General features: G+C 36.9%; 1 protein-coding gene across 2 annotated transcripts; it reads right to left on the bottom strand.

Annotated features, from left to right (window-relative positions):
- Window positions 1-563: 563 nt before the first annotated feature.
- Window positions 564-24062, bottom strand: EIF3E (eukaryotic translation initiation factor 3 subunit E). 2 transcript variants are annotated; one of them, XM_048286738.1, is made up of 14 exons: window positions 23935-24062; window positions 22085-22199; window positions 20113-20169; window positions 18995-19112; window positions 15786-15828; window positions 15229-15333; window positions 13153-13278; window positions 11603-11727; window positions 10784-10910; window positions 8831-8932; window positions 8046-8155; window positions 2434-2536; window positions 1834-1968; window positions 564-727 (listed from the first exon to the last, which is right to left on the bottom strand). In XM_048286738.1, the coding sequence occupies exons 1-14, from the start codon at window positions 24022-24024 to the stop codon at window positions 689-691; spliced, it is 1395 nt and encodes a 464-aa protein (XP_048142695.1). In that variant the 5' UTR covers window positions 24025-24062; the 3' UTR covers window positions 564-688. The 2 variants fall into 2 exon arrangements, with proteins under 2 accessions (XP_048142695.1, XP_048142697.1); XM_048286740.1 differs by lacking the exon at window positions 20113-20169.
- Between the last annotated feature and the right edge of the window lie 298 nt (window positions 24063-24360).

Genomic DNA, 24360 nt, shown 5'->3' on the forward strand with positions numbered 1-24360 from the left:
AATGGAAGTTTTAAACCATATGCAGCTCCCTCATCAGGCCTTTTGTAATCCTCCTTTCCAACCAAAAAAACTACTCCAAAAAGTTTACAACATGAGGCAAGATGAGATTAAAAATGAGATTTCAAACAGCAAAAATTCTGAAGCATGAACACAAGATGTCTACTCAAATTATTCTACATATAGACTATGTTAGGTTTCTTAAAAGATACTGGCTACATGTGCCTTCTCTCTTCTAAGCTTCTCCTGTAACAAACAAAAACATGGAAGTGCAGAAAAAGATTTTGGCTTGACCACATGTTCAAACATGGTCCACATTGTCTATTTCTTTGTACTACCACTTTTAATTTTTTTAAAATGCAACATTTGCAACAGGTAATAAAAATCTTTAAATCCCTGCTTCCAAAGTCTCAGACAGTCTGAGAGCAAAAGCATCCTTTGGTACAAACCAACCTAACAGAACTGACATCCTAAATTTTGCAAAACATGATCCAAAATGCTGTAGAACACTATGATAAAAAGTCCCAATACAACATAATCTATGTAAATCAAACACACACAGACTGTTAAAAGTAGCCAATTTTATTCAAATAACATTAGCTCTAACACATAATTACTTTTTCTCAAAAAGGTTACATATTTATGTGCTTTTTAGTCAAATAAACAGATTTCCCCCTACTGCAGAAGTATTTCAATAGAAGCCAGAGTCTTGAGTAGCCCAGTTAGGTGCCTAAAAATGAAAAAATAAGGATTAGAAGAAATTACTATATTACCTAATACATACTGAAATTTATGACACATTAAGTTAAACAATTCTAATACTGTATATGGATATGAAGTGGGAATGTTGTTAATTAGTGAAGGACACCCTATAAAATTAAAGCAAGTGTTGATATAACAGACACACACACTGTAACTGAGTACAATTACAGTAGAGTCCTCCAAGCTAGTAGCATCAAAAAGGAAAAGTTCTAGAAGATCCCAATATAAATCTATGAATAATTTTCAGCTACACTTTTAAAAGAAAGTAATGGCACACAAGTTTCACATGACTTCCCATTAACAGAATAAACTAGTGCACCACTGCTTGTCCAACTTCTACCAGTATTTCAGCCAAGCAATGAGGAATAAAACGTCTACTATTTAAGCTCTTTTACTGTGTGGTTTGTTCTGACTTTTTTTGTTTGTTTTAAAGATGTATGGCTGGGTCCTTAGCGGACCTCAGAGCCATCCCCTTACGGTGCTGTTCTCCCTCACAGAGCTTCCCATATTGTAATGAGGAGGGAAAAAAAACCAGATGATCTTGTCAACTTTCTCATTTTCACTGGTTCTACTTAAACCTTTCAATGACTTAATTACATTTTCTAGAATTTCACTAAATGGGTTTAACAGTTAGGGTTTTGTACAACTCTTCCTCCATGCTCTGTCTTAACCACCATTCATTCTTCTTTCAATACCACATATGCACCTACAATACTTTAGTACAACTTACTTAGAAAAAGTATTATAACTACTTTCGTAGGTGTCACACTTCATAATCTGCCCTTTCCTGGTGGTAAAGGAGACCACTCAAAGGAAGCAGAGCAGCAAATGACAGAAACAGTTACACAACAGAAGAAAATCTAATGATGAAGAGAGAGGCTGCAAGACAGCAAGAACCACCCACTGTCTAATTCTCACCACGACAAAGTAAGCCTTTTCCAATGTAATTCCTACTATTAGAACTAGAAGTAGGTACACATCTGGTGAATTAAGGCATAGGTTAAGAATTGTACTTAAGTTTATCTCTCACAAAAAAAGACAGCAAGAATTCAGGAAAATATAACTTATACCGACCTCAGATCTACCACTCTGATTCAGTTTCTTCTCAATGTTCATAGCCAACATTTGACTACGAAAAGACAGGCTTTTGGTCTTTTCAATCACTTGTTGGTAAGGTGAGACTGCATTGTTGCCCATGACTACATGGCCCTAAAACCCAGCAAAGATAAAACAAATTTAACAATTGCTCAGAATGCAAAGGCCTTTAGTGTAATACTCTGCTTTCAGAGCTTTCACAGATCATGATACAGACAAGAGCAAAACACAATAAATGAAATCCACTGCAGTTTATCCAGGAACAGAAAGTTCTGATTTCTATTGTTTTTCTTTGCCCGTGAAGTAAAAGAAATTTAATGAAAAACTCAACAAATTCACTTGCATCCATCTGGCTTTAAACTGAAAGAGAGTAGGTTTAGATTAGATTACTGTAAGAGGGTGGAACAGGTTGCCCAGTAAAACTGTGGATGTTGCATCCCCGGAAGTCGTCAAGGCCAGGATGGATGAGGCTCTGAGCAATCTGGTATAGTGGGAGGTGTCCCTGCAGGGGGGTTCTAACTAGATGATCTTTAAGGTCTTTCAACAAAAACCATTCCACGATTCTACGTACGGTCTTACCAGCTTTGAATCCAATTTGGCATCTAATCGTGCATTTCGAATTAGATTGACAATCCATCTTTCTGCTTCTTCAGGAGTCATATTTAGTTTATCTGCCAACATACTAAAAGATAACAAACTTATTAAATGACAAAAGAGAATCTCTCTGATGTTGGTAAACATAACTAGGGACTATGGAATACAAGCCAAACCAACACAAAATTTGGCACAGTCCAAGATTCAATAAATACTGCAATACCTGGGAAGCTTACTTTCATTGACTGAAATGACTTTAAAACTTACATACATGCTCTCCTGCACATCTCCCACCCCCACTGCAAATAAGAAATTCATATCCTGAAGTATATACTTGCTCATTCTGAACTACACCATATTGCTTTTGAATCTTGACCAGCACAATTTTCCTGTGTTCCTATTAAAAACTGTCTACATAAACATTCTTGGAAAATTTGTCATTTAAGTAATTTCACTATTAACATAAAATCACCACCACCATAAAAAAAAAAAACCAAAAAAACAACTGCTTTTATTCTTATTTAAATGCAATCAGCAGTCAAGAAAGTATATACTAACTAGTCCAGGAAAATGTTTAGCAAGGAAACTTCACTCTGAAGTTCAGGAACAAGACCCACGAGACAGAGCTTAGTACAGAAGATATGACAGATAAACCATGCTAAAACTTTTTGCAATTTCAAGGAAGGAAGGTGGGGGAGAACAGAGAAAGGAAAATTCTTAATCGAACAAGCACTCTTGTCCAGGAATAATTCCTCCTAATAGTGTTTCCTGTGGCTTTCTAGCTAACTCCTTTAGCTTCCTGCTGGCAGTTGGCTCATACAGGGCATTTGTAACGCTCATTCTTCCATCAGCTTTCAGAAAAAGGTAACAAACATGAGGTAAGGGCTACAGGCATGACTAAAAAGCCAGCTGGCTATGCTGAGTTGCACAAGAGGTCAATTTCTCACCATTTTACAGGATCTTGCCTGATGTATTTTTCTCCACCAGAAAAAGTGATTTTCTTCTTGACAATTATTTGCATCAAGTAAATACTTTATAAACTATCAATTATTAGTTCATCTACCTGGCTGGACTTCTACATACTCTTTTTTATACAGTTGTCTCTCCTATATGGTCTTGATCTCTCACCTTTCTCCCAACTATAAAACAAATTCCATTTTTTTCCATAGATAAACATGAAGTGAATAGAAAAAAAACCCAAAGTAGCTTAACATACTGGATTTACACTGACTCACTTCAGCAAAATAACACAACAAATGGGTAAAAAGTGTTTGAACTTGGCAAAGTAAGGAGAAGTAAAATCCAACTCCAGTTGCTACTGTTCCAGTAGACCTTTTAATCTGAGTTTGAATTAGCAATTGTAAAGGCAGACAAGAGCAGAAGGTATCAGGGATGGAAATTTTTGTGGAATTATCAGTCATCTGGACAGAACATGAGATACTTTAATAGAAAGTAATGTACAATCACTATTACCCCTAATCAGTGACGTTAAACATTTGACTTGAAACAAAAGAAACTTTAGACTGAAAGTACATGGGCATGGGTGCAATTCTCAGATTTCTCTTTTAGAAACATTAGTAAGATTTAGATAAAGTAAGTTTCCTTCCAGATGACCACAAGAAAGGCTACTGCCACTACAATGGGGATTAAGCAACCCAATTTTGGGATTACAGTGTGGAACCTCCATTCTTGGAGACAGGGCCTTTATTAGTGGATTCGTGACTAAGCACCATAATGGAATACTGCTGTGGGACCTGCTCAGAGCTGTCACTGGGTTCATGGGATTAAACCAGATGACTTCCAACCTACAGCACCTACACTTTCCTTTTTCCTTAACAAAGTCCCTGTGAAATTAGAGCAGAAGAGAGCAGAGATTTCTAGAGAATCATTCCAATCGAGAAACTATGAAGTATTTTACATTTGTTACTAGCAAATAATTCTACCTTTTCCTATTTTATCTACATTTTACTACTAGCTCAGCTGCTTCAGAAATGGCTTTTTTTAAACTAAAAAGTGTTTTTTGAAATAACATATAGTATATATGGAGCAACACAACAGAAATAACACACTTCTGTATAAGTATTATTTTCCTGCACTTTTATCTGGAAAACTTAAAAATCATAGAATGAAAACGACAGAGTAAAAAGGATGTAGAAACCTGTTTTATCTCAACTTGTAGCTTTGAGACTTGCATAGATTTTAAATTTTAATATAAACCAACTGAAGTTGTCAGGTAACAATTATCTTTTAGTGAATAAAGAATAAATCTATTACAAAACTTTATCACATCTTTGACACAAGAGATGATCTTCCTCCAGCACTTGTGGCAACTAGATTCCCTCTTAAGAGTCTCCTTGCAGCCTACACTGAAGCAGCCAGTACCACTCAAAGTGCATGGATGTATAACATAGAGGTATTTTCCTGGTGAAGTAACACTCATGGCCGAAAAAGTATTCCTTATCCTTCCAGAGTGAATGCACTGAAGATGTATCCTGACTACAATTCTGTACCAAACACTTTTCTCCTAACACAGTTAGAACATATATTTAAAACTCTCGAGATATAAAATACATCTTAGCTTCACACAGGTTTGACAGCTGAAGTAATAGTGGCACACTTGGATTTACAAATACATATTAACACCATTAATATTAAGGAAAGGAAGCAATGAAAGTTGTATTATAGGTTACCACTGTTTTTAAAGATTCCTGCTATAATTCAATAAAAATTAAATCAATTATAATGAAGAAATACTATTAGTAGTTACAGAATAGTCAACCATTTCAAGTTACAGCTAATTTTGAATGGCAGTTTTGTCAAAACAGTTGCAAAAATAATTTTTTTAATCATTTCTGTTCCCCTGTTTTATAAGGAAATTCACTTATTTGGGTCATGCTAGGGCTAGTGTTATTTAAGTTTTCATTTACTTAAAAAGCAAGCGTATTGAATTCCTCACATGTTCATATATGAACAAGCCCATCTTGTATATCGTTTTGTGTGTGCAGTACAAAAGAAGAATGAAGCATATTCAGCTCTCCAATTAAATACAGGCATATCAAACTAACTAAAACACATTAAGAATTAGCTTCATCTATTACTCCCTATTAAACATGGTATTTCAAACAGCAAACAAATCACAGTGTGATTTGGGACGTATAAACTTTAAATTACAACTGACAAATCAACTATGTCCTTTGGAAAAATGCCAGCTCCCTAGCAGATCTAAGTAGATAAAAAATTAAACAGGCATTTATTTTCTACTTAATATAAGGAATAGCAAGTTTCCCACTAACTATTTTCAAATTCATTCTGCATAGTTAAACAGTACTCATCAAGCCCTGTGTTACAACCATCTAGTTTGGCTCCAGGATTAGCAGTGGAAATCACTTGCAAACAGAGAAATGCAAGAACTATGCCTCAGCCAAACATTCATTTCAACCAAACATTTCAACTGGCTAATTTCTTCAAAAGCAAGTCTGAAATACACTACGAAATACTTAGGCACCTAATTTAATCAGCCCAAATCTAATGATTGTTACAGCTTGCAAAGAAATTTAAGGCTGACATCCACCATTAAAACCAGAATGACATACTGAGAACCACCTCATTACAGATGATTGATTCCATGTGCAATTAACTTACGGATATGTGGTAGGAATAGCCACGTCATTCTGAAACAAATGTCTCAACTCCAAATCTATCACTTGCCTCAGAATACACTATAATGCTTATAAAGAAAGGACACTGCTACCTATATTTAGGATTACTCACACATAACAAGGGCAGCCAACTGCAATAACTTTTGTCATACCTAAAGTTGAGATATCAGCACAAAAAATATGAACTATAAGTAATAAACACTAAATTAATGGCAATCACCTACCACAATTTTGCCATAATGAATCATTGGTATGTTGCCCACAGTTTATCAATATCTTTTGATACAAGACTTGAAAAATATTTAACATACACACTGCAGAGTCTTTGCTCATTGACTGGAGTCACGTAAGAGAAGGAGACTTCTTAGAAAGACATATAGTCTCTAGTTAAAAAAGCTTAAACATCTAGTTTCATTGGAAACTTGTGCTTGAGTATGTGCAGTATTCACATCACTAAAAAGAATTTGTAAGAAAGAGCAAGACACTATTGGGCTTTATATTCCCCAGAAACTCATCCTTAAGAGAACTATATTTATGGGGTTTTTTCCAAATACTTGTTCAAACCCCCTTTATGCCTAAGTGTGCAGTACTCTGCTTTAAGTGATTTTAGATGAAGCATTAGCCCTCTTATAAAAATGAATATTAAGTATGGAAAAGCTCTGCTCACAGCATGTAGTTCCATTTACTATTAGGACTACATGCTTAAACCCAATATACCACAGCTGGCTAAAACACTCAAATCCACTGTTTCCCATTTACATCAAAGGCACTGACTATTTTAAGCTGATACAAAGGATAAAAAAATATTTTCCAAAGGCAATGAAGACAAACATGTCACCCAGTGACTAAAGATTAAAAGTAGTAAGAATCAGTCCCTTCTCCAACTATACCTATCCATAAAAAAAGCAATCCTTTCAAGAAGTTTGCAATATTAAGACAATTTTCTCTCAAATCCTTTCCTTTGTAATCAGGCAGTGTTAAATCCTTTCCTTAAAGGACTAGATGCACACATTTGCTCTGGACACAAGCTAGTAACAAGACTCCACTGAACTTATCGATTCAACAGCCTTCATTGCTGCTGTCTCAAGGATCTCTGCACTGCTCTCTATCAGAGAGATTTTTATAGCATTCAGAGTTTTTCACTTCACTTTTTCCTTTAAATTAAAAGGATGTGGAAATACGGGGTATGTGGGCAAAGGGCAAGTGGAAAGAGATCTCAAGCATACATAATATATTCCCATTTAGGTTTTTTTAATATATATACAAGAGAGGCATCAGAGCTGATCCATTTGAAAAGTCTGCATTTATAAAATAAATCTGAATAAACGACAGACATATTTGCTAATAACAATTATTACAGCTGCATCACTTTGTGCCACAGGGAATAAGATCCATTGTTTTCTATTTAATTCATTAAAAAAGCAATGTGATTTAATAAATTTCAAAGAACATACCTGTAAGACAGACATGGGTAGCTGTATCTACTAAGTAAAAATATATTTAAGCAATTACTGTATTTGCAATTTGTATTTACTTAATATTAACACTCCACTTCAACATGTGGAATTGAGGTCCAAATGAAGTCACCAGGACTTCGGTGACACTGGGTAGGGAAGTTCCTACTAAATCCAGTACAGATCCCACTTAAAACCATAGCAGCTTTAGCTTGAAAGTACTGCTTGTTTGGGGGGGGGGGGGGGCCTAGGGGTGGCAGAGAAAGGCTGTTTTGAAGTTAAACACAATAATTCAACTCTGAAATATAATTGTATTCAAGTACATCACATCAGAGCTATAAAACTAGAAAGAATACTATCCAAATGAGATTTCAGTTAGGATTTTATCTGATGACTGAATACTTCACTCCTGCAGTTTACACTGTTTGTCAAACTGCCCTCCATGACTGATTTTCTGAATTTAGGAATGAAGATGTTCTCTTACCCAATGCTGATGCACTGATGGATGCGACAGAAAGTCTCAAATATAAAGAGGCGGGCATTCTCAATGAAGTCCTCAAGGCAAGCCACTAAGAAGAAGTCATTCACAAGCACCTGCAAGTGTAAGCAGAAAGGGAACATCAGAACAAACATGTGAGTTGAAATTTACTGGTAGACACTGCCAATAACTAAGAGCAGTCCACAGTATACCTAAAAACACTATTGCTATGTCCGAAGATGAAGAGGAAAAGCTATAGATTAGCAATATTTTTCATTGCTTCATTGTTCAGCATCTTACTAAATTTAAATTGCATGCTAACATGATCACTGAGGTCTGACTCAAGGAGAAAGTAAGGTAATAACTCCACTGAAAGTCAAACTCTACTGCTGTCCTAACTCTACTGAAGATCCTTTCAACACAGAATTTGACTCCCTACTCATCTTTCACAACAGAAGGCAAATCTGAGCTTTTCTTCAAGCATTTCTCAAACTTTAATGGAAAACCTGAAGCTCAGCCAAATGCCTGATTACTTATTTGCTTCTTCTTCTAGAACTTCTTAAATATAACATTATTATAACATTAAAGCTACATCCTTAATGGTAAGTCATGCTTAAGTGTTACAAAATGAGTTGTCAAAAAACACAACAGCATCCAACCATGGATTAAAGTTTATCAGAAAACACTGACAATGGAATCAAACACCACTTCAAACAAATTAGCTGTCCAGTGTGAATCTTAGAGGTCTTTACTTAAAGGAAAATGAGTCTTATAAAAATTTTAAGTCTTACTGTTTCACACTCTCTCAGCTTCTTTTGTGCTCCATCAAAATCAAAGTTAACGTACAAGCATTCCACAAACTCTGTGATAGGGTCCCTGTATGTGTAGGATTCCTGTCAAAAAAAATTAGGAACAAAATTTGAAATCAAGGCCATGTGATCACTCAAGTATTCCTTACATTCTTAAAAAAAAAAATTAATAGTAGGAACAAGCATTTCTACATCACCTTAAAAAAAGTTGAACTTCCCAATTCCTCTTAGAAGAGCTACATAAGTGTGCTTCCTCCCGATAGTCTAGTTAAAAAACCAGAGGTGTAGTCTCACCTTCAGCATTTAATGCTGCAATCTTTGAGTTGGGAAAGTGTCAAGAGACTAGAGCTGTCTCTGTATCAAACCTCCAAACTTCATAAAATATGATAGAATAGTCTTCCTAAATTCTGATTTCAAAGATGACTCCAACACCAAATCCTTCATACTTTAAACTGAATGATTATTTGATTTTCATGGACAACATAGCTAACAAAAATGCTACTTTCTATACACAAACTACTTCAATTTATTTCAGCATTACAGAAGTTACTCAACTTTCTCAGTTACCAGGCAGAAGCAACACTATATCTATATACAATTGTGTAAATTCAGATGTAATTGAACATCCCCTTAAGTGTTTCTCACGCATATTTTAAGACAGCTTAAATCATTATCTATCAATATCTGCTTTAGCATACAGTAAGATCAACAGATTAAGGGAATTCCTAAAAGAGATTTTTTTTTTATGGATCGAAGTTATTTTTTTCTTACCCAAAGAATTGTATTTACAATCCCAAATTCAGCTTTACATGTAAATGTTTTTCACATCAAAATTACACTTAACCATTATTAACATCCACTTTGCAAAATTGTCTTAGAATGAGCATCTCTTAAATTCAATAAACAACAAAATGCTTACCTATCAGTTCAATACTTGCAAAGATGTTGCAAGTATAAACAATCTTTTACTACTACTAGAGCAGTACCACATAAGTTATTTCCCATCTATAAAACCTCTACCACATCATGATTTAATATCATGAATCATACAGAGTAGGTGAGTACTAAGAAATCTGATAGATTTCAAAACCAAAGCCCAAGCTGATATTTTCAAAAGGAATACCCTAATAGTGTGCAAGATTAAACATAAACAAGAAGTTGTAAAATGTTACTTACTTCAAGTATTAGAAATTCACATTATATTAGAAGCTCAATGTTACAATCAGATTTTAGATAAAAAGGTGAGTCATAACACTTAACACTCATTTACTGCTTCTTATGCTACTTTTTGTACACTAATGGTTAGAAACAGATTAAGTTGTGACTAAAATTTGATCTTTGCATTGATTGAGTTTTGCATAGGTAGTTTCCCAAACGCCTGATGTGATTATAATTGACTGCTAGCCTGTAAAAACTGTACTGTCACAGATAAAAATCTGGGCCATAACCCTGTTGATTGCTACCAAGCAACTCTTTTACTGCTCTTCTCTGTATCTCCGTCTTCATGAAACTTTGAAGTTTCATGAAACAGAACCATTTTCAAGAGAATGCATGTGAACTCAGACCAACACAGACAATGCAGTGGTTCTGAAATGTAAGAAAGAACCCTTATTCATACAACAGTTTTTCGTACAGATGACTGAAAACGAAGAATCAGATCCAAACCCATTTCACATCTCACTGAATTTTCTGCATTTAATCCTATAGAAAGAAAGTAAGAATTGAGTGCATACACTGCTCATGTATATGAAAGGCGAAAAAAAACTGTTCCGTCCTCCTACTGACTGATACGCATTTTACTTCAGCAAGGACTTTAATTGACAAAAAAAAAAATCAAAATACCTCAAATCCTAACCCAGGTTTATTATTAGAAGAAAGTTATCATGAAGTCTCCTTAATAAAGAGGCAGAAAATATCAGATACTGCAGTCCTTACCTGCTGAATAACCTTGACTAGATCTTTCAGCACCTGTCTACGTTTACGAACATCCTTATTTGTTATGACTGCAGTAGTCAAATATCTGAGGATATGTGGGCACATTGTCTGAATTGCATTGAGATACCTAGAAAGAAAAAACACAGATTCAGAACTCAAAGGTACACTGAAGCTTGCTGATGACACTAAAATGGGAGGAGCTGTTAACTCCTCAAAGGCAGAGAGGCCCTGCAGAAATCAGAGGGCTAGACAATCACCAACTGTATTAAGTATAACAAGGGCAAGCATCAGATTCTGCCTCTGGAACAGGGCAACACTGGATCTATGTACAGACTGGGGAATGAGAGGCTGGAGAGCAGAAAGGCATCTGGGGGTCCTGGTCAAGAAGTTGCCTATGAATCACAGTGTGTCCCGGCAGCCAGGAAGGCCAGCTGTGTCTTGGTGAACACCAGGCACAGCATCACCAGCTGGGCAAGGGAGGGGATTGTCCTGCTCTGCACTGGGGCAGCCTCATGTTGGTACTGTGTGCAGTTTTGGGTGCCACAACATAACAAACATATCTAGCTATCAGAGAGCATCCAAAGGAGAGCAACAAAGACTCCTAGATCTACATGTAAGTCAATCCTCTCACAAATAGATACAGTGTTTCAATTCTCATTTTTAGTCTCGATTTCCCTCAAGAATCTTTCTAAATAGCTTTTTCAAAATCAGAATAAGACAATACCTTCACCCCTGCAACCCTAAGTTCAGCAAGCTTGCATATTCATCGTCTGCCTTCAATTTGATTTAAAGACCCCCATATAGTACAACACAACTTACTGTGGCTGATACAGAAAAAGGTCAATGATGTTGTCTCTCCCTTTAGGATGATTAAAAAACACGAACAGAGACCAGTGGATGAGCCATGTTCTTTGCTGAAGAGACTGCAGCGGAGAGCTGACAGACTAAGAGAAAATGTAACATTCGTTCAAGTCAAACACAACACAAAGTTTGCTTTAATACTAATCCACAGGAACCTTGTAATTGCTCAAAATTTTGTGATTTTGCATCAGCTCCTTGTAACTGTCATCACTCTCAGGCTAAGTTTGACCTCCAGCTTTTTTTGTCACCTCAATGATACATCTACAGTAAGTTATAAGCAAGATAACTTCTCCAGTATTATATTCCAAATTGTTTGCTGAAATTTGCCTTTTGTTTATGGCAAAACAGAGATTTTAGCTAAGACCACCACACTAACCTAAGTTACTTCCCTTTTTAATTCTGAATTTTGTTCCTTGTAGTCCCTCTTCAGATGTGATCTGAGAAACAACTTGACTTCTTCACCTTTTCTGTTTTATTTCCTTTCTAAATCTCACCAGATTTTTTTTTTTTGCCATAGACCCTCAGACAATGATGGAACTCTACAATCACTTTCAGCCAAAAAAAAAAAAAAATTAGTTATCTTTATTTAAATCTGCTGATAATGGACAAACAACGGTCCAGTTCCAAGTCCCTGTATTAGCTCCAAATTTCAAAAGCACTTCAGACTGCAAAACAACACACTGAGGATGAATCATCACTCCAAAGAGCATGACAACAAACTGCTATGATTCTACCCTAAAAAAAACCTTGGAGTTTTATGAACAAGTCAAATAGTCTATCATAACCATACAGAATCATACAGACAAAATTACAGAAGAAAATTTGTTAACGCTAATTATCTGCCACACAAAGAATGATTGAGGGACAGAAAAAAACCTCTGGTTTTTCAAGACTGGTTCAAGAGAGTAAAACTTTCACATCTTAGATATGGCCAGTGAAGCTCCACAAGCAAGGAGAAGACTCAGAGGGCCCTAATGCCTTCATTTGCTCTGAATTAGTACCACAGCCCCACTCTCCCCTTAAGTTCTTGGTACTCATCTGAACTCAGAAGAGTTTCGTCAAGAAAGCTGAATTAGCTGAAAACTCTTTCCAAATACAAACTATCTTGCATTTTCTGTCAAAAATGCTGTCTTCATGAGATAAAAACATGGTTTATTTACATGCATTTTATTCTTTACAGAAAATGAATAGTACCAGTATCTGAAATTAAAGAACAATTTCACACAACGATACCTTGCCCTCAAACACATCCTTAAGATTTTTTTATTGGAAATATATTTGAAAATATAGACGAGAATGTAAGGTGTTAAGAGGCAAGCAACTTGAAAGAGAATGTTTCACTATTTCTTCACAAGCATCCTTCAACTCTCCCCCACTGCCAATACGAAAGTATCAAGTGAAAAGGTGGTAACCTACTCCTAAATAAGACTGCAAGTGATTTATAATAAAACTTGAGTACTAGCATGTCTAACCTCTCACCTTGCTAAGATGTCCAAGATTTTACTTACATTATTATCTATTGTCTCCTTTAGTCTTGTGAGATCTTCCATGGCTGCATCCCAATTCTGCATCAGGATTTCAGATGCAAGTTTTCCCCAAAGAGAACTCAAAGCATTTCTGTCTGTTGCTGGAACCTATTTTCAACAATAGCAAAAAAGTCACACTCTTAGTATTTTTTTTTAAATTACAAAAGATATTTTCTGGCAGTATTTTTTATTTGCAAGACATCAGTTTTGCATAGTCTAACTCTCCAAATTAAGCGCCTTTTTTTTTTTTTTTTTTTTCCCAGAAAAGCAGTTTAGGTACAGAAAAAAAATCAGTAGTAAAATTTCTTACGCAGAAACTAGGAAACCCTGTCAAAGTAAGACAAAGATGCATACTGCTGCAGTTTAAGTTTAAAAAAAAAAAAAAAAAGCAGAGCATCAAATTTCTTTTGTGGGTTTTTTTTTTTGTTTCACCATACAAAAATGCTTCTAAACTAGTAAAACAAGGTTATTACAAGGCAGGTTCCTAAAGAACTCATAATAGTAGGTGACCACCTTCAAAGAGCTAGCATTCCAAACTCTTTCTGCTAATGTCTTGCCCAGAAGTGTACTTGTTATAGAAATGTCCAGTGGAACTTGGCAGCAGTGAACCTATTTCCTGGAAGGGCAGTCCTAAGGTCATGAGCTGCACCATGTCATTCACAATGTCATATTCTGTTCTCAGACTGGTTACAATAGTTCTTTCACTGACTATGTTTCATCACACAGAACTTTTAAACAAATCTTCTCCCATCAGAATTAGTAACAGAAGTCCTGTACTAAGCTATTACCAGCACAAAATCAGTACTTCATTTTTTGAGATTAGTTACTTGACAAACAAGAACATAATGCTATGCCCAGAAAAAAGGCAAGAAGAATTAAGGACAGTTGCCCACAAAACTACATATGTAACTTTCCTTTTCCCTCTTGGCACATAAAAAGAACCTTTAACACTGAAAGTCAGCTTTAGCATCAAAATTTAGACTAAGAATTCAACTCATTCCTACTTTAAGCCCTATTCTTCTGATTAAAGATACATTTTCCAATTTTTCTTCTTTAATTACAGCCAATTACAGAAAATATTGTGGTTTCCTCTTGCAGTATTTCAGAGAGTTAAGATTACTTTTAGATGGGAATAGAAATCAGCAAGAAAAAAGCATCCACGTATGAACCACTGCATGTTTTCAGCAATCACTGCACAGATCTATGAGATACTGACTTACAAACTGTGTACCTTCCAGGCAACCACGGTGCCAGTTTAGCAGATACTTAGTTGAGAAGGTTCACATGCTCTGTGCTGGCTCCAAATCAGTTAATTATAAGTAGCTATTCACAATAACTGCTTTTAGGTACTGCAGCTGCTCTAGCTACATTATCTGGATTTTCAAGTTAGCTTAAATTTCCATTTGTTAGTAAAGCAGCACATTCACTGACTACCAACAATAAATTTACTGTGCTGAGATTCTTACAAGACATCAAACCTTTATTCTCAAAATTCACTCCCACCAGTAACAAATGATATGAATTATAACAACATGAAAAGAGTTGCTTCAGAGATGATGGATCTGGTTTTATATTTATCATCTGAGCTGTCTACATTTTGTAGGGAGATGATTTATACTCTTAAATCCATCACAGAATTCAAGAGAAGACAGATGAGAGTTCAGGTAAGAAGCTGGCAGTTCACCATTACCACCAATTACATTCAATCCACCTGCAAGCTTTTCACTGCTGTTGACTACATCTGTGCACAAAATCAAGTATTCATAAAAACAAGTATTCATTTCACTGTATTCTATAATTAAATGTTACAAGACCTACAAATTTAAAGAACAATTCTGAGCTCTACTTGAAAATAACAGAATTGCTGAACAATAGTAATGATTATTAACAATTACTATCAACTTCAGTGTACAGTAATTGCATAAAAAATTCTCAAAAGTATTATATTCTAAGAGTTAAGACAGACAATTTACTGGGTTAAATATTTCATTAAAAAAACACCCAACAAGCAAACCATAAAACTATCCCCCCCACCATCAACAACCAATCAAAACTTACCAGAACCCTAAAGAAGTAGAGATATTCTGCAGCTCCTGAGTAGTTACCACACTCATACTGGAATTTTGCATACCTGTAGAGTGTATCTAGGTACTCCTGCCTAAACTGAAAAGGAATACAATAAAAGCTTTTATTCACTAGGGAAAAAAACATGCTGTCACAAGCCAATTTTAATAGTAGAATGAGCTTTGAAATCTGTAGCTTTTCAAAAGACATTGTACATAGGAAAAGACAATAGAAAACTATTATACTCTCAACCTATGCTGTGGAATGAAAGATTACACCAACACTGGAAAAAGGTGAAATCTTGCATTACATAGTAAATCACACCTAAGTTACATAGGTGCAGCTAGCATTAAGTTTCAGCTTTTTTTTTGTTTGTATAAAAATTAAAAGTTCAAAGGCTTAAATATGTTAGTATTAGGAATTCTGCCTATTAGCTACATTGACAGGAGATGGAACAAAATGCTAGGCCATACTTGGTCAAAGTGCTGTCAGCTGTGAGGGAAGTTGGGTGGACATACTTAGAACTGAACTCCAGCAGCTAAAACACTTACCCCGTGCTTCTCAGCTAAATAGTCAAACAGCATCCGACCATCTCTATAATAAAAGGATAAAAAGTGCTGTTTTTACAAAATAAATTCATAGCCACCATGCAACAGTACACAATGCAATTTTAAAGGTAAAACACAAGAAACTGAGCATGAATTTAAAGTCATTCATCCACTTGTCCAAAAGCACAGTCATCTATTACTAAAATGTCATGAAGTTTCAAAACCTTAAAATTATTTTAATTTTAAACAATGAATGCCACCTGCAACAATAACTACAGTTAAGAAAGGGTGGAAGGTTGTTTTAAATTAGATAGCATCCTTAGCTTTCAGTATGAAAGTTAAATTCTGAATTAGGGCTCTTCCCACTCTCATATTCCAATTCCAGAGCAGTTACTCTAGACAGCCTTGATTTGAAGAGGAGATGGGAAAAAACGGCAAAAACTAAAGTAAACAGAAGTAGAAAGGAAACGTATCCTACTGTTAGCACTGAGACAGAGTGGGTCACAGGAATATCTCTACCACAGTGAATATCTGCAGAGCACAGAACCATAAAAAATAATCATACTAGTAAGTTCTAAACATCTATGATCATGTGATTACATCTCTGAAGATTCTTTTTTATTTAACGTTAATACTAAAAGAACAAGCAGTATTACCTAGATCAAAGAGAAGTTTAAGCCTCCAGGAGGCAAGCTGTAAATTCCCTGGGACAAAGATACAGTAAAAACTGTATGCAAGGGAGTATTTTCCTATTTACTCTGAAATCAACTGCAAAAATGTGAGTCTGTTCAATTAGAACTTATGGTACAAGATTCTGCAGGGAAACGGCAAATTGCCAGATGAGCCAAGAATGACAATCCCCAGTCATACCTGTGAAAGCAATTAAATAATCTCATTGATTTGTTCCAGTAAAACATACTTTAAGGATGAGGAATACTGACTACGGCTCTGTAATTTTAAAGTCAATGTCCACCAACGGTAGCTTAGAGAAGTGGAATGTTTTGGCTTATTCTTGAAAGAACTTCTACCTGCAAAATCTCCTTTACACTTTATTTCCCAGACTGAGATATTCCAAACTACGTCACCACAGATCAAAAGCCATGTCTAAAGTCGTGATAATATGCAGCTATCTGAATTTGATACAGATTCAAAATCACCAACAGAAATTCTCAAAAGTTCTTCCTATTATCTACAGCACACTACTCAGGTCTAGACAGATGGACATATTTCAGCCCAATTCTACCCATTACAACCCAAATAATCTGGATTAGAGCTACTGCCAAGCCAATAACCAAAACTAGAACTTCTGAGCTGTGAAGTTTCCAGACATTTTACAAACACAAATCACATACCAGTTCTAAAACAGAATTTGCTGCGTATGAATAGTAGGGCTAATAGTCTATAGTGTTAAGCAAGTTATATTCCATGCATTTACTGACTGCATCTCTTGCTCCCAAACAAGGCATTTCCAATTTGAAGTACATACTGTTGAAGAAGTCTGTGAATCAAAAGCCAAGTAACAGAGCATATATCCCACAAAATGCTAGTATTTTAGTAACAGTTTTCTAAGGCTAATTATTATTTAAAAACTGGCTAAAAGCAAAGCAAGAATTGGACAAGATCTCTATATGTTCAATTAGATTTGAATAGTTGTGGAGGAAGACTTTTTTTAAGACAGGCTCAATTGTCATAGTAACTGGGACTTTCACTTTCAAAGCTGTACCTTCAAAATCAAGTGGCTCCTGGCTTTGCATAATCACAAGTCATAAACAAATGCCATTTCTTTTCTTTATGTAATTATCTGACATGAACATCCATTCTGAAATCAGATAAAAAGGCAGCTTACTTAGTTAACAATATTTTTACAGCAGAAGCTTAAGTACGTCTGGTGAGATCAGGATTGAAAATAAGCTTCTCCTGACATGCTGCAAAGCTTACAGATTTCATGATTCCTTCTGACATCTTGTTTCATGTGTGCATTGAGACACAATACACTGCACCTCACCATTTCTGCACTGACCAAGATTTAAATTAATCTATTACAAATTCTGAAAACAATGCAAAGAGTGGAAAAAAGAACAGAGGCAACAAAAAAAGGATGATAATGTGTATTTGAAACAGAGTAAATTCTAATCAAGTTCCTCTCCCTTGAGGGACCCATATTTTTCAGGGGGTTTGTTCCCAAACAAAGAAGATTTTTGCAGACTAGGAAGAAGAGTTTGTACATTCAATACTTTTCTAAAAGGTTCCAGAAGTAATGTTACAGCCTTCCATATCAGTGGATGCAAAAAGCCTGCCAACAATACACCCAAGTACAGGCATCACCTTGAAATTCAAGTTGAGCCATAAGTTCTCTGTCTGATACAGTATGCTCTACTTAAAATTTTAGAGCAGGTAAGGCTGAAGAAGGTACCCAAGTAATATTCCAGTTTGTCAGACACATTTACAACAGCAATAACAATGTTTCCTATGTAAAGGAAACAAGGAGTAATTTATGCCAAACAAATACCTGCCCAGCTCTCTGCTGAAGGGGCAGTTACTCCTCAGTGACTACAGCTAAACTCTCCTACAGAGCCCAATTCAAGCTTAACCATGGTGAAACTCTGATAGACCTTAGATACGATAGTGCAGACAAACTCATTCTACTTTAATTACTCCCATAAGAAAATCTAGAAGAAATTGGACACATCTTTAAAAGACTACTATGAGCACTACCTTACACCAACAAGTTGGAACAATTTGGGCACGGAGCAAGCAAGCAGGAAAAGGACAGAACACCTTAAAGAAATATGTGCTCTGAGGCTGAAAGGACGCTCATCCTCCAGGCCTCCCAGACTAGTATGACACTCCATAATCTATTCTGGAAGACAGAAAAGAGAATCTGAACTACTTTAGCCCATATTTTCCCTCAAAAACCCCTAAAGCCAATCAAACAAAAAAGCCCCTGTGATTGGACTGCACTGGATCATGACTGTCACTTGTCCCAAGTTGATTCACAAATATTAGAAACAATAGATGTCTTTTGCACAACAGGTAAAAGCATTGAAAAGAGCAAGCTGTCCAGCAATTTCAATTACCTGACCACAAGCACTACTTAAATACTGTCTGTAAATAAAAATGTCTTTCTTGCAGTCACTGAACAGAAAGCATTTCTAGCAGCAACACTTGAGAGGTACCAACAAGCCATCCTGACAAATTATGGTAGAAATTACCTAGTGGACTGCATTTGCCTCGTAGTCTCTGGATCCTCAAACATCTTGACAATAGGTTCCGTTTCAGCCTGAAGCTGCTTCAGCTGTGCAACAACAGTTGTTCTTTTCTCACGCAAAGCTGAACACACAAACAAAAAGACTTTAATATAATGCTTTAAGTTTTTACATGAACCAACCTGTAATTTCATGGTGCTGACACCTAAACACATCTTCCCAATTCCTACCTCACTTGTCCTCTCAGTCAAGTCTCAAACCCAGCTGTATCTAATAATTCTGTAACTTAGTAAAAACTTCTAACATTTGGTTCTTTTCCTCCAGTGTGGAAGCCACCAGAGAGCAGGTACAGCTGTAGCAGAGTCTGCATTAGACAAAGTACCTTCAGGCTTTCACTAAGGGAGAAAAAACTTTTAACTAAGTTCACTTATTCCAAATAAACTTGGAAAAAAGTAAACAGTCTAATGATACCACAAAGATTGGTTTTCTTCTGACTGATGACCAGGTTCTGAAAGAACATTTATAGAGTACTTAACTAAAACTGACAGGAAGAATATTCAAGCAGCTCAACCTGCAAAATTATGATTCTGAACACTCCGTGTTTAATGGAAGCATTAAGCCCTTTACGAAAAATTGAAAGGAAATTGAGCTACCAGTTTTAGGGTGATTATTTTACACAGACCCCAAATTCCTCACCAAGTGCTAGCAATGCAATAAAATGAAGACTTAAATAAAACTGAGAAAAGTGTACACATTAAAAAAAAAAAAAGGAAAAATCACCCTCACATTGGCTATGTGACCCAAGAAACATGGGATCAGAGAAGCCAAGACTAAATCCCAGGAGATAAATCCAGGAAACTGTGAAAGCGAGCCACACACCAGAACACTCAATGCCACGGTGAACACAGCTGACATTTCTTTAACGATTTGACTACACAGGTACTTGAACAGGATGCCCAAGGTGGCTAACACCATAATGGTGACTCAACCTAAATATAAGAACAACTTGCCTGACAGGAAGTGTTCCAATAAGGAGAAATTATCTCCAACTTCAGTTGACTCTTGAGATTATAAAAGAAGGGGAAACAGATGAAAAAAAAAAAACAAACATTCGGTTGACTTACTAAGAATACGAAAATGTTTTCCTGCGACATCTCCTGGATGTGTAATTGTAAGTTGATCTCATGGAAGACAAGACAAAACAACTATAAATTGTGCAGGGACATTTCTAATTATAACTGTGTAAGTGAACTTAGTTTTGAGTACTTTAAAAAGTGAAGTCTTAAAAAGGAATAGCGTAAACTACTAATGACACCAGTCATTCCACAAGTAAGAACCACCTGCCCATACACACATTGTGATAAGCACTAATACATGAAGATGACACATACCAGAGAGATCTCAAAAGTTAAGGCCTTTGCATAGGAAGTGGTGCAAGTAAGCACCCTGAACAATGGACTCCGTGTGAAAGAACTAGCTCTGCTTATGTTAACTGAATAAAAGCCACAGATCAAACAAAAAAACCCACCAAAAAAATACCCCAATGACAATAACAAAACAACACCCTGCCAAACTGATGATATAAAATCTTAAGAGATGTAACATTTTTCTTATACTCTTTTCAAACAAGTGTGGAAATTGCCGGTCTTCAATGAAGGCAGATCTCCAAGGGAGCAAATTCATTCAATTTTCTTGCAGCTGTGACCTTATGAAGTTATACTCTTAGGCAACCTGCTTAAGTAACTGCCTATAATCAGAATTCCAAAGACACTGGAGTAGTTACTTTGCGGAAGTCTGCTAGAATCGCTATTTCTTGTGTTGTTTACTACTTTAGTATTTTACTCCTTATTTACTACTGATAACAATAATATTCAACAGTTCAAAAAGGCTGAAGCAGGGAAAGAAAGAGGAATACCTATTCAGCTTTGAGATTTTTTATAGCCCTGAGACAGCCTAATTTTTTTAATCAGTAGACCTGTTAAGTAACCTAAAGGTGAAGCTATTGTTACAACTGTTTCTTAGATTACAGAAGTGAAACCCTCTGGTACTCCTTACATGTTGTAAGCCCCACGTGTCATGGTACATTTGCCCATAACATCTAGTGCTAGCACAGACTTGGTCAAAATATTGATTTCAATGTCTGTAAGTCTATCAGTTCTCTTCTTCCAAAGAGGCAAGTAGCCATCTCTGCAGTTTCAAGAGCCTGAGAAGAGCAAGACCCAGAGGAAGAACAGAACAGCACCCAAGTCTCTTCCTCCTAAGGTGCAGGCAAAGTAGACTGTAGTCCCAATCGCTGAGAAAAAGGTGAGGAATTCCCCAACATGAAAAAGATGAAGAAACAGGGAGACAGTGGATATTGAAAGACTATGTCAGGAAGAAACAAACAAAACACTTGACCCATTAAAAAAAAAAAGAACTGGAAAAAAAACCTTAAAATCAAAACACCCATGAAGGATAGAAATTAGAGAAAGCCAGATAATCTAATTTTATCACCATTCCCAAATGGTCCTCAAGATGATAGAAATGTAAGCAGTAAACGAGAAAGTTACTAAAATCACAGATAAGATAGTAAGAGATCATATTCATTACAATCTTAAATTTATTTTCTTCTAGAGAAGCAGCAATTTTTATATTGACAGAACTAAGGAAAACACACATTTTCAAAAACACCTTTCTCTCTCCAAAGTCTAAAACTCAGCCACAGACAGAGAGACTAATGGAATTACTTACAGTGCAACTCTTGTCTTAACATAATGGATGCTTTAAAGAAAAAGTCACCAAATGACACCAAATCATTGTGCAATAGTGTTTGACAGATGAAAAGCTAGCACAACTCCTTTAAAGTACCTGGAATTACCAAATCAGCACTGAAGTACTTAAGAGGTCACTCAAAGGTTAAGTTTCTGACAGACCAACAAACCCAAACTTCGCAGGATTAGGGCATTCTATTTGTCTCAGTATTGCACATCCTTTTGGTAATGCTGAAGTTGAACAATATTCTAGTTTTTGAATGCAACAAGCAAATTACCACTAGTTATTCACTATTTTATATAGAAAGGTTGCAAAACGAGTTTTACATTTAAATGAGCAGCTTACCATGAGGAATTTCATCAGAATAAAGATTTTTGTACACATCCATAGCAAAATCCACCATGTTGGTATCACTAAGGAGATCCAGTTTTCCTTGGAGTAGCTCTTTTTCATTGTATATCTGAAACAGGAATTATTAACAGATTCATTTCAATAGTGTTAAACAGCTTCAATTCATATTATGTAGTTACTTTTATGGCACAGTTTATGGACTTTTGTACAATTGAATTGTTTTAAATATCAAATCTCGCAGCTCTATCATTAGGAGTACTTACTATAAAGTCCCTCTGCATTTTCAGTCTTGGCAAAACATCAAATCTTGCCTGCTATATATGAAAGCAGGTACTTCAAAAACTAATTAGAATTCAACATCACTAATCTCTTAACAGGAAAAGTAATTCCTACTGCAAAATTATATATATATGTATATATCTTTTAAAAAATAATAAAACTTTCATAATTTTTTTTTAAAAATACAGAATACTTTCCACAAAATAAAATGCTGAACACCATGGACTAGTTATATTACTTAAAGTGGATCTCAGAAGAGACGCACAAGATTAAGTTTATAATTTAATTGTAGTGCAGTTTAATCTAATGTATGTTGCTAGGTCTATAGCATAAGAATAAATTTAGAGTGGCTATGTAATTGGATAGTGTGCTTTTAAACTTCTCAAACTGTTTTTTAGAGTTCATATCCATAATTCAGCAGTGAGTTGCAAAACACTGCTAGGTGCTGAAGATGTAGGTGAGGGCCAAATCCAGTATATTCCTCAACAATGCATTTGCACAAGAGCTGTATTACAACTCACCACACCACATTTGTGGACATCTCAGATATAGAATCTGTAGAAATTCTAATTCAGCTCTGAACATCGTGCTGTTCAAAATTAACACTACAAAATTAACTGTTTTAACTAACTTCAGCTGACATAAAAATGCTAATGTAAAAATGCCCCCAAGATGACAGACATTAAGCAAAATCCACATGCTAGACATGACAGCTGCTTAGGTCAAGTTGTCTCAATGTATGCATGGTTAATCAGTTCATTTCTGAAGGCTAAAATAAGACCTATTTTAAATTCAAAACTTACATAACTTTACACATTTTGCTCCCATTTTAGAATAGTTTAGACTGGTGAGAGTCTAAAGTGCCTGAAGCACTCGTCTGAGGTATCTTCAGCATTAGTGGGTTCTTGTAGCAACATAACTTAAAAATATTTGTAAGACGACTAACAAGGGATAATTCCATAGGGGCTTATATTTGATCCCAACACAATTTCGTGATAACACGGGTTTCAAATTAAAATTAATTAGTATCAGTGGCGTAACCCCACAGACCGCCCTGAGCTCCGGCTGCGGGACGGCCCGAGCACTAAGAGCAGCAGGGCTATAGAGGGGGTCCCACGCTGTGGGACTGCGAACTACGCCTACAGGGGAGAACTTCGGCTTCTCCTTTCTCCGAATATAGGTGAGGGAAATACACTACACCAAATCCGAGGAAGAAGAAAGTACAGGAATTCTGTGCCGCCTCGCAAGCGAGGGGCCGAGGAGCTGCGCGGCGTGATCAAGGAGCGGCTCCCTCAGGCCTCCTCTCAGCTCCGCTCCCGTCCCTCCTTGGGCAGCCCCACACGCTTCGCCCCTCGACCCACGCGGCACAGGAACACCAAGCTCCTCCCTACGGAGTCTCCGAATCCCTCACGGGCCGCGCCCGGCCCGCGCAGTGCCCAGGCCCACGGGACGAAGCCCGGGCCGCGGCGCGCCCAGGCCCATGGGAAGCACCGGCAGTTGGCAGCAGGGCCTGCCACTTTCCCGCTCCCACCGCCGGCTTTCCCACCCTTAGGAGAAACACGTACCTCCTTGACGGAGAGGAATTCCAGCAGCGGGAAGACCAAGTGCCGGTCCAAGAAGTGCGCGATCCTGGTGGTCAGGTCGTACTCCGCCATCTTGGCGCCGGGAGAAGGGAAAGGCAGAGGCGCGACGGGGCTCTTGTGGGCGCTGCGCCTGCGCGGCCCCGCCCCCCGGCGGGGGAGCCGGCGCCTGCGCACTGTGGGCTCGGGAGGGGGCGAGCGGGCGGCGGCGCCGGGGCCGGGACGGAGACAAACCCCGGCGGCGAGCCAGGGTGGGGAGGCAATGGTCGAGCCCTCTCCTCTCCTCTCCTCTCCTCTCTCCTCTCTCCTCTCTCCTCTCTCCTCTCTCCTCTCTCCTCTCTCCTCTCTCCTCTCTCCTCTCCCCTCTCCCCTCTCCCCTCTCCCCTCTCCCCTCTGCTCTCTCCTCTCTCC

This window comes from Corvus hawaiiensis, chromosome 26, assembly GCF_020740725.1.
Source record: "Corvus hawaiiensis isolate bCorHaw1 chromosome 26, bCorHaw1.pri.cur, whole genome shotgun sequence".
In the NCBI taxonomy this organism is placed as follows: domain Eukaryota; kingdom Metazoa; phylum Chordata; class Aves; order Passeriformes; family Corvidae; genus Corvus; species Corvus hawaiiensis.